The sequence below is a fragment of the Hermetia illucens genome, chromosome 1 (genome assembly GCF_905115235.1).
Source record: "Hermetia illucens chromosome 1, iHerIll2.2.curated.20191125, whole genome shotgun sequence".
In the NCBI taxonomy this organism is placed as follows: domain Eukaryota; kingdom Metazoa; phylum Arthropoda; class Insecta; order Diptera; family Stratiomyidae; genus Hermetia; species Hermetia illucens.
In genome coordinates this window covers 177,635,946-177,647,175 of record NC_051849.1, presented here as the reverse complement: position 1 = coordinate 177,647,175, position 11,230 = coordinate 177,635,946, and the positions used below count along the sequence as shown (strand labels likewise).

The 11,230-nt window shown below is 45.2% G+C and overlaps 2 protein-coding genes across 10 annotated transcripts in view; both read right to left on the bottom strand.

The window, feature by feature from the left end:
• On the bottom strand, positions 1-1,651 carry LOC119646553 (putative E3 ubiquitin-protein ligase UBR7). Its single transcript, XM_038047031.1, has 2 exons — positions 1,310-1,651; positions 1-1,244 (listed from the first exon to the last, which is right to left on the bottom strand). The coding sequence occupies exons 1-2, from the start codon at positions 1,478-1,480 to the stop codon at positions 126-128; spliced, it is 1,290 nt and encodes a 429-aa protein (XP_037902959.1). The 5' UTR covers positions 1,481-1,651; the 3' UTR covers positions 1-125.
• A 7,270-nt stretch (positions 1,652-8,921) lies between these two features.
• LOC119661291 (embryonic polarity protein dorsal-like) overlaps positions 8,922-11,230 on the bottom strand; it is a 240,952-nt gene continuing 238,643 nt past the window's right edge. For all 9 annotated transcript variants that reach the window (XM_038070570.1, XM_038070577.1, XM_038070574.1 and 6 more), the window contains 2 exons: positions 9,803-9,862; positions 8,922-9,738 (listed from right to left, as the gene is read on the bottom strand). In XM_038070570.1, the coding sequence (XP_037926498.1) occupies positions 9,071-9,738; positions 9,803-9,862 (728 nt within the window). In that variant the 3' untranslated portion in view covers positions 8,922-9,070. The remainder of the gene's footprint in view (positions 9,739-9,802; positions 9,863-11,230) is intronic.

Here is an 11,230-nt window from a genome sequence, read left to right as displayed (position 1 = left end):
TTTCCATCTAAAGAAACGCAAATATATTGAAAAATAAGTAGTTGCATAACTGTATTACAAGTAAATCCATAGCCTATTCCCCTCTTCAATGTAACAAACTCCTCAAAAAGTCCTGCATGCCAACCTCAACGGCAAAAGTACGGCTGTCCAACGTTGGCATTCTTCTCGTTTTTCATACCCTGGAAGAATGTATTGATGTCTTCCTCAGTAACGACTTTCTTATTAACTGCAAACGTCCGCAGGAATTCCTGCAGCTTTTCCTTCATCCGATTATATTCAGTGAGTGCATCAATTTGCTGCGTTCGTCCCATTGTTGAAAATGCGCGAATGCCACGTTCGTAGTCCGTCTCGACAACTTTCTTCAGACCATTTTCCTCATAAAACTGAACGGTGTCCTCAGGATCGAGAAGGAAAGACACTTTTTGGCTTTCATATATCTGCGAACAAGTTTGGCACGAGCAGAGAGACGACCGCCAGTTATCTGGCCAGAACACCGCACCGCCCTTGTAGCCGAGACTCGCTGGGGGCCGACGGCACTTTCCGGCGTCTTCGTCGAGTTTGGGTTTTTTCGTTGCCGGCTCTCCAACTCCCTCATCATGTGTGCCGCTAATAGTGGCTGAGTCTTCCATGGTGTCGTCACTCGAAGATATATTTGGCATTATATCGGCGATGCTCTTGTCCAAATCTGCCCGAAGTTTCTCTTCGTCAGTCGTGCAGTTTAGCACGCTAACGTTTGCGCTCTCGTTGGTGGGTTCCACCTTGTTGACGGCTAGTCCTGAATAATCCTTAAGAAAACTATGCTTTTCCATGCATACGTCGCAGATCATCTCACTGTAAGAGTCAGCAGCTGGAATCGGAGCATTCAGATGCCGCGTGTGGTACCAGTCCTCGCAAAGTACACACTGGATCATTTCGTCCGGAATCGAATCTTCCGGGTCGGGATACGGTCGCTTGCAAGTGCAATAGAGACCGAAAAAATTCTGGTTGTACGAGTTGTCTTTGTTGGGTTCATGTTTTGGTTCATTAGGGGATGAAGTTTCAGCGAATGTACATTTCTGACCAGGAATGCGGCTTGTGGGGCAATCACAGCGGAAATTTCGTTTGGTGTAGAGTTCGACAAGTTCATGATTTTCATGGCACTGGTAACTGCAAGCCAAGCAGACTCCAGCTCGCTTTGAGGGATCGTTACACGCTTCTGGGCAGCAAGTAAGGCACGAGTAGAGAGCCTGGCGCTTGATATAACCCTGCAATTTACACAGCCACGTTAGTCTCGTCTTGACACTTGCGTCAAAATGAACGAAGCACTCACCCTTTCATAAGTACACGATTTCTCATCCGAACCGCCCAGAACTGCAGCTGATTCTTCCTCAAGTTTTTCCTGTTGCTTGAGGACATCCATCATTGTAACGCTTGAGTCGTCCATGACATTTGATTCACTATCGGTCGGAGGAACATCCTCAATTTTCACTTCGTCAGACATTTCCGCGTTTAAACAAAATGGTTTTGTGTAACAAAATCAGAACTCCTTTTGGAATAAATTTTAAACTTTCTGTAGATTCAGAATATTTCCATTCTTTTGCAAGTTTCCCAACCAGAACACTAGCAGCAATGATTTGCGCGCGATTTGACACAGACGTAAACAAAAAGTCTGTTGTCATATGGTGGCGGTTTCCACCGCGGCGAAATTGTGGTTATGCAGTTTTCGGCGGCGAATTCCCATCAGAGTAGGGAAAGCGGAAGTGACATCTTTGATTCTTTGATTTTTTTTTGTTTCATGTTTTGTACGTTTTAAAGATTGAAATATACTTCCAAATCGAAGGTCGTGGAGATTGGACATGCTTTGATTCACTTGTGTTTTCAACAAAGTTTTCCCGGTGCAGTCTTCTTTTTCCCGCTGTGGATTGATTTTTTTTGGGGTAGGGTAGGTGTATGCATTTACGCACAGAGTGTTGGACTCCTGGTACGGTACGTCGTCGCAGATATATAGCTAATAATATAGCTAAACACCCCCATCGTCAGTGAGCTAGCCTGAAACCGGTTGTCACATTACTTCGGGCTAGTCTCCGAACTCTCCCGCCTTGCGGAGCTTTCAAATCAGGCAATTCCTCTCACCAGCGGGAGGGAAGAGGAGGAAGTAAACTGTCAGTTCAAGGAAACTCCTGCCATTCGGCTCCTCCATCGGTCGAACTCTATCTTCTTAGCAACGAGAAGGACCCGAACATAATGGGCAACACGACTCCACCTGTCTGCACTCCTCAACATCTCCTCGACAATGTTGTGTTGAGAGAGATCCCCTGCGTTTAAATAGAGCTGCTGACGAATCCCATCCCACCTTCCACAAGAAAAAAAAATGTGAGGGCGTCGTCCACAACTCTATTACAAAACACACAATCCGGAGATCGTGCCTTTCCAATCTTGTGCAGCTAACACTGAAAACCTCCATAGCCATCTAAAAATTGGGTAAGGAAATAGTCAGTCTTACCAAGCTTCCAATTTAGCCACGCACCGAAGTGGCCGGTGAGCCGCGCAGTCCATGTCTAGTTTCATGTTGCCAAGAGGGCCACTCGTCTAGAGTACGTTGCCGTTCTTCACGAGCAAGAATCCCCCTTGGCTCATTTCCCTTGCGCTTGTATATGGCTTGACGCAAGAAGGACAACGGGAACCACTCCCGCGATCACCATCACGGCCGGTTCAGAGACAGTGCAGTATGCAGACGCCACCCGTAAAGCTCCCCGTCTCTTTACTTGCGCGAGACGTTTACAATATTCCTCCTTGCCAAAAGCGTCAACCCATATCTCTGCGCCGTAGAGCAGGACAGACTGTGTTGAACTCATCAGGAAACGTCGCCTGCAAGACGTAGGACCCCCAATGTTTGTCATTTGCCTACTTAACGCCGAAACTGCAGCTGCAGCCTTGTTCGCTGCTGCTTTGATTTGTTTAAAAAAGCTCATCTTTGAATCAAGAGTCGGCCCGAGGAACTTTACCGCTGGTTTCGACTCGATTATCGATTCGCCGAACGATATGGAACGCAGGGTCGGAATTTTATTTTTAGTCAGAATGACTATTTCGGTTTTTTTCCGGTGCAAGGTTGAAACCATGAGTAGTCACCCATCCGTTTACCCGTCGCATCAATATGCCGAGTCTGCTTTGCGCCTGTTCGACAGTGCGTGTATAGTGTGCCTAGAATGTCTTTCCATCTTATGGAATTAAAGGCGTTTCTGACGTCAAGCGTTATGAGGAGCACCACCCTTCGAGTTCGGCGGCTATGTGCCTCCGATCGTCAAACGGCATGCACGACATGCATGATAGCATCAACTGTGGATCTCCCTGCTCTAAAACCAATCTGCCGGGGCAAGCATATATAGTGGGCGGTATGAAGACGGCAACTCGGGGTCGCCTTTCCCTTTGTGAATCAGCGCCAGCCTCGCAACTTCCAACGAGCAGGGAAAATGCTCTCTTTCAGGCAAGCGTTGAATGCGCCGAGCAGTAGGTCTGGCCGGTGTTGGAATACCAGTTTGTATACTTCTGCTGGAATACCATCGGGTCCTGGCGCCTTCTTGCTTTTCATAGAGAGGACTACTTGTTTCAACTCTTGTATAGAGAAAAGTGGACAGTCCTTTGTGCTCTCCGCGCCGAAGTCATCATCCCATACGGGGCGCGCAGGGTGTGCCCTTACAATGCGGTCCATCTGCTCGACCTTAAGTGAACTGGGTTTCCGCAGAGCCCCGATTTTTCAGGTTACCAGTCCTCCCCATTCACCTCGCCGACCTGATCAGGCCAGCATCGAACTTTTGCTCTTGTTTATTGCGCTGCGGAGTCTCCTTTTGGCTGATTTGTACTCCGTCACTATGGCACAAGCGTCCTCCCGGTCGCTTAGACGTTGTGTTAAGCGGCGGACTCTGTGACATTCCTCCCGGAGATTTCCACTGTCCATCAATACATAGAAGGTTTGCCTCGTCTCGATGCCCTCCTGAGCATGGAGGCTCCACAGACCGTCGTTATCAGGTTCATAACTGAATTTACGACAGTGTCGGCTCCAGCGTCACCGATGCTTCCCTCGCAGCCCGGGCGCCGGAACGTTGGGGTGGACCCGGTATTTAGAACTACCAGTCCTGTTCTCGCTACAATTTCCAAAATTCGTTTCTCTCTGGAGTCTGTGTGAGACATGCCCTATTCAAGTGCCCTAGCATTGAAGTCACCCCTGAGCAGGATCCGCCCATCTGTGCCTAAGATAGCGCCTTCCAAAGCATAAAATCTGCGTCGGAAGTCTGGTATCGTCTCATTCGGCGTAAGGTAGACACTAAAAAACGTTATCCCTGAACACCGAATCCAGACAAAGCCGTCCCCTCAGCCTTGGGCAAGAACCCAAAGGAGGGTGCCGTTCCGAACCCAGATGGCAGCGGTACCTGATATGTCCTGGTGCCATGAAACTGGGTTCTTGTTTTGGTACTGCCCACTGATGAGTACTAAATCAGCTTTGATATCCGTACCGAACTGCACTCCGGTGCATATTGATTTGTAGGATGCGAATTATGTTGATCGCAATCTAGTTCTTTCCAATTCTGCTCTGAAGACTGGACATCGCTGCGTTTACTTCAGCATCACGGATCACTTTCTCGAGGACCAGGTTAAAGAGGACGCATGATAGGGCATCCCCTTGTCGTAGACCGTTGTTGATGTCGAATGGTCTTGAGAGTGATCTTGCTGCTTTTATCTGGCCTCGCACATTGGTCAGGGTCAACCTAGTCAGTCTTATTAATTTCGTCGGGATACCAAATTCCCTCATGGCCGTGTACAGTTTTACCCTGGCCATGCTGTCATAGGTGGCTTTAAAGTCGATGAAAAGATGGTGCAACTGATGTCCATATTCCAACAATTTTTTCATCGCTTGCCGCAGAGAGAAAATTTGATCTGTTGCTGATTTTCCTGGAGTAAATCCTCTTTGGTATGGGCCAATGATGTTCTGGGCGTATGGGGCTATCGGGCCTAGCAAGATAGAGAAGAATATCTTATAAATTATTCTCAGCAACATGATATCTCTATAATTGCTGCACTGTGTGATATGTCCCTTTTTATGTATAAGACAAGCCAGATAATGCCTCGTTGCCAGTCGTCACACACCTTAAGCACAAGTTGATGAACCACTTGGTGTAATTGGTCGTCTCCATATTTAACCAATTCGGCTGTAATTCCATCGACTCCTGGCGACTTATGATTTTTAAGCCGATGAATTGTGAATTGCACGGACTGTTATACTTGGTGGTGACAGTATTTGTCCATCGTTTTCAGCTGGCGGGACCTCCAACTCGCCGATGTTCTGGTTGTATAAGGCTTCATCCTGCTGACTTGTTAGTAAAACTTCCGCCTTTTGTATCTGGTGCGTTGCTCCCTATACTTTTTGAGTTCACAGACCGGCTGGTTTTCCCAGGCTTCCTTTTTCCGTCTGCTTTCCAGAATTCATGATAAGTCTCTGCGCGTGCCCGTGTTCTTTGAGAATGCAACATTACTCGGTATGCGGCATTCTTCCGTTCCGTTGCTAGCTTACATTCATCGTCAAACGAGCCATTCTGACTTTTCTTGCGGCTGGGGCCAAGTATCTTTGTGGCCGTACCAATGATAACGTTCTTGCGGTGGTTGTGAAGATCACTTGTTGATGCTTCATCTCCAAGATCTCTGTTGACTACGGTTATTGCGGCATCCATTTCGCCCCTATTGGTGTCGCGGAGGGCTGTATTGTGAATGGCTTCAGTGTTAACTCTCACCTGATTGTCAGAGGGGATTCTGGGTGATGTTGTTATTCGAGCTCGGAGCACCATGCCAACGAGACAGTGGTCCGAGTCTATATTGGCCCCCTATATGATCTGACATTCATCAAGGCTAAGAGGTGGCGGCGTTCAATCAGCACTTGGTCAATTTGGTTGAAAGTGGTCCCGTCTGGAGAGGCCATGTATGTTTATGGACATACATGGCATGCTTTCCGCGCAAACCAGGTACTTCCAACAACCATTTCGTGTGATACTGCTAACTGAATAATCCGCAGTCCGTTATCATTGGTATCCCTATCGCCTGAATACGGGCTCCGTCCCTACTTGACTGTTGAAATCTCCAAGTATGATTTTGATATCATACTTGGGACAGGCTTCGAGGGTCCGTTCAACTGCCTCGTAGAAGGTATCCTTCTCCGACCCTGCAGTCTCCTCTGTAGGGGCGTGAACGTTAATGAGGCTTATATTTCTAAACTTGCCTCGCAAGCACAGAGTGCATAGCCGTTTGCTTATATTTTCAAAACCGATAACATCAGGTTTCATTTTTTGGCTGACTAAGAAACCTACTCCGACCACATGGTTTACTGGATGGCCTTTATAATATATGGTGTAGTGGCTCTTCTCCAGGAAACCGGTCCCTGTCTATCGTATCTCTTGCAACGCTGTTACATCAGCCTTATATTGAGGCAGGGTATCGCCTAGCGGAGCTGCTCAGCAGTATTCGGTCTGTACAGGGAGCACACGCTCCATGAGAAAATTCGCAAATCATTAATCCGTTGTCGTTTCCGGGTTCGTCGTTGTAAAATCCATCCAGTCCGAGGTTTCTTCCGTGGCTTCGTAACATCGGTTTTCCGTATAGGGTTGTCAGTCCTACCTAACCTCTAATCTGGAGCACCAGTTGGTACATTTTGTTTCGTTTTTAGGCGCGGGAGACTTGCCTTCATCCAAAGCTTAAGTATACTATGCTCAAAAGCTTACTAAATTGTCAAAATTCAAAATTTCTAGCCAAATTTAGCTTGTGCAGTAGATTTTTATTAAAAACTGCGGAAATATTTTTGTTGAATCGGTTACAGGTCACTTAGAAAACTTGAGTATTATCCCGCGTAATTCGCTATGTTTACTTTCTTACGCGTTTAAAACTTTTATCAACCGACAACTTTCGGTGAAAACTAATGCTTTATTCAGAAAAAGTAGAAAAAAAACTGTCAATGGTTAGGAGCTACTTTTCGTTATTCATCTGGCAACATTACAAAATGTGAAAGATAAATTTTGAATGCTGACAGTTATTTGTTTCATGATCTTTGCTGTGGAGACGAGTAATCCTAGCGATCGTATCCTAGATAAGGCTATAAATCCAGTACACAAATGCTCGTGCAAAATTTTGCCAATGATAGCAATGACTTTGTTCTTGTCAAAGCAAACATTAATTATGGGGTACTTCGTCTCATCTTCTGGAACCAAACTCATCAGGATTTAAGGGAGCATGTGTATCTGTTAGTCTACGTAAGTCCGGATTTTGCACAGCAAAACCTTATGCTCATAGTAACATCATAGTATTGGATACTGGAAGCCTCTCGATGGCTGGGGCATGTTGCAACCCGAAGCGTAATATAGTCATGGCCGATAGCCAAGCGGCCATTAAAGTGTTGTACTCAGTTGCAATATCTTCCAGACTGGTGGGGCTGCTTTTGACAGTAGCTCGTTGGGCACAGTTGACGTCTCGATGGCGACTGGAGAGAGAGGAATCTATTTGCACTGCTTAAGGGGGTCATCCCGTGTGTCGGGTTGGAGAAATGGATTTTTTTTTACATGAATTGTATCTATATATAGTGGAGAATATGTGGGCAAAGGGATTTTCTGATATTCCGAGTCATTTAGAAATTACAGTGTTAAACAGGTAAGGAGTTTGCAGCCGCGGCTAGAGTACTCGATGAGAAAGAGTACCGAATCTTCTTTTACCTGTTAGTTCTTTACCTGAGCCTTATAAATTCGAACACAGGTATAAATATAAAAAGATGGAAAACCAATCAATTGTCTTAACTTATTTGCTGTTTGGAATAAAAAGGATAATCCAGTCTAAAGTGAGCACTGAAAGACTTTCAAGCTATACTCAGTTATATTTTGTTGTAAGTATTGTGCTGTTTGTGTGTTCAGTGATTTTTTTAAATGGATCGTACGAAGGGAGATCGCTTTAACGTTCAACGTCATGCTCGCACTAAAAAACGAGTATTTCATGGGAATCGATACTTATCAGAGAAGAAAAAGGACTTCGCATCAACATCAGCAAAGAAACTTTTAGCAAGCATGAACATGGATGTTCCAATTGCGACAAGTTTTGTATATTGTATTATATTGGATTTTGCTGGCGTTTTCTCCGGTATTTCTGCAAATTTCTGCAAATAATGAAATATACGTAGTAGTAAAAAAGGAATGGGTAGGACATGTCGAGAGAAGAATGGGAACGCGGCTTAGAAATGCAAAGAAGAATCACAAAGGCATTGGTGAAAAATGGGCTGGAAAACTTACTGATGAGGTTATGAAATCGAACTGAAAAATTTACCACATATACTAGAGATATCAGTAAATATATGGTGAAAAAATGACGTTTCTATCTTTATCCAGTCCTTCAAAATAGTTTTTCAAAAAAAGGCAAAAAAAACGGCCTTCACACGGGATGACCCCCTTAATAGCCGCTACTTTCAGATGGCGAAGGCTCAGCCATTGCTGAGGTTGCGCAGAGGCGGGTGGATATTTCAGGCACTTCCTTTGCGGTTGCTCAGCTTTAGCTAGACCCAGGCTGCGGACACGAGATAATCATTTTTTGGGTACCTCAAAGTGATCCCTAATTGCAGGGTAGGAATGCTGCCTTCCTTCGCAAATACTATGAGCTGGCTCTAAAGATCTGAGCCGGTTCGATTCTGGTCTCCTTGCTTCTTCCCGCAGCAATCATGGTTTTATGAGTTTGTGGCATCAAAGCGGCATACCACAGCATTAATTGGGCTTCTCGGAGCGATCACGGATACGTCCCTACCTACCCTTCTTAGTATTCGTCAAATTAAGTTCGAAAATTGAAAGGCACTGCAAAATGTATTCATTGTTGGTTACAATGGCTCGTTTTTGGCATCTATGATTTTTGCTTGGAGGGATAAACACATATTCTAAAGGTTTTCCAAGTTTTTATTTCGCTTATCATCTTATTTCGTCCAAAATTTTACATAACATACAAAATTATATACAGAAAACGTATAGAATCTATTCGTTGAAAATAAATTCAGAATTCTTTTTTCTAATTTGTCCAATAAATTTTAAGATAGCGACAGATTAGATAACTCAGCGGAATTGAAGTGTATCAACTGTTCACTATCCATGTCCAATAAACTACTGATATTTGGTGCGTCACTGATATTCATGTTGCTGGTCGTATTGTTCTGCTGGTGTTGTCCTCCAATGGTAGAATTACCGCCAACGCTCATCATAAAAGGATTCGACGCGAGATGGTTGACGGTTGTCAACTGTTCTTGCTTGATGCCTGCAGGAAGATTCCACTGCTGTTGAGTTTGACTTCCAGCTAGGGTAGAGTTCGTGGTGAGGAGATTGCTCATAACTGCGGCTGATGTCGACGGCGGGAGGTTCCAATGGTGTTGTTGCTGGGTCATTTGAGGAGCCATTTGACTATAATTGTCTATTGCTGCATTCTGCTGGGGTTGATAATGTTGCTGATATGCCCCTGCGGCACCCATTTCGTTCATATCCATATTCATATTAGGACTGAGTCCTCCTGCTGCTCCGGCACCAGTGTACTGCTGATTAGTTGGGGATATCATGTTACCACCAGCCATGTTGTAAGGTGATGGAGTATTACTTAGGTTATACATTGGATTAGACGGGGATAGGGGTTGGGGAGATGGACTGTTCTCAGGCATCCGGTATGCCGTCGTATTGCCGAACATCGTGTAGGGAAGCGGTGATGTATCTGGAATATTGGAAGATTGAGATGTTGGTGAAAGAGATTCGAGGCTATTGTATGAAGTAGTTACCTCTTGGTTCGGCCTTTATCGCGGTTGTCTGAGCGATGTTGAGGAATCCGAGGTGTTGGCCTGTTATGATTGAACAAGAAAAACGATTTTCAATAAAAAGGATCATTATGAAGAAAGGAGAGTTCATGCTATGAGTGTAATGAGAAAGTGAGGAAAACGGTAAGCACACGTAAAGCCCAAAGTCAAAATATTTGACGAAGTAAAAAAAATTAGTGAACGCAAACAAATTACAAAGAGAAAGTCAATTCCTCGGAATATCAACTCCGCCATGCTATTAACATAGTATGCTGGTCCCAAGCTCAGGTAAAGGAGAAGGGTTTGAGGCAACGTACTCTGCACTATCCTCAGAAAAACAAAAATAAAATGCTGATATGAGGGGAAGAGATAAATAGAGTATAGTTGGGGTTATTCCACTATGCTAAATCCTACCTGATCCCTCTTGGTGACAGGCCGACCAAGAAAATGCATACACTGTCGTTACAAACATGATGATCGGATTGAGTCACAAGCCTCGGAGAAAGGCTAGGGCGTCGACCTCAATCGACGCGGCAGGACGGGCCCCGGTCCTGTCGTAAGCAAGTTAGTCCGAACCAAAAAAATAAAACAAATACGTGTCTGCACGCCAAATTTTGGTACCCTAACTGGAAAGACCGAGGAACTCGTAAGAGACCTTCGGAAAAGGCGCATTGATATCTGCTTTCTGCAAGAAACCCGATGGTTTGGTGCCAAAAGCGGTAACGCGAACGCGGTAAAAATGGCTATAAACTTCTCTATTTTGGTAAGCCACACACTCAATATGGTGTTGGCATCGCCATCTCAGAGGGTTGCCATTAAAGAAGTCGAATGATTTGATGATCGGCTGATTCACTTCTTCACCGCGTATGCACCACAGACAGGCCGACCTGATGCCGAGAAAGATGCCTTCTGGCAACTTCTCGATGAAAAGACTTGTCACGTGCCTGCTGACGACTATATTATTATTGCCGGCGACCTTAATGGTCATGTGGGTGAAAAGGCAGACGGTAACAGGTGCCATGGGGGAAAGGGGTTCGGAGCGCGCAATGAGGGTGGCGAGCGTATAATCGATTTTGCGGACACACATGACCTTGTACTTATGAATATATGGTTCATCAAACGATTGGCTTATCTTCCTACATTTTATAGTAGGAACAGTAAAACGCAAATCGACTATATTCTCATAAGACGCCGACATTCTACCACCGTGACTGACTGTAAAGCCGTTCCTTATGAGACCATCGCACCTCAACATCGGCCGTTGATTGCCGTCCTGTGAATTAAGCCACCGATAAAACAGCGTGAGAAACGCACTGGCTCGCGGTGCATTAAATCGTGGCGATTTGGTGAGAAGAAAGAAGAAACAATCTCATTCATACGATTGCCAACCATTATGAATGTGGAAGAATCGTG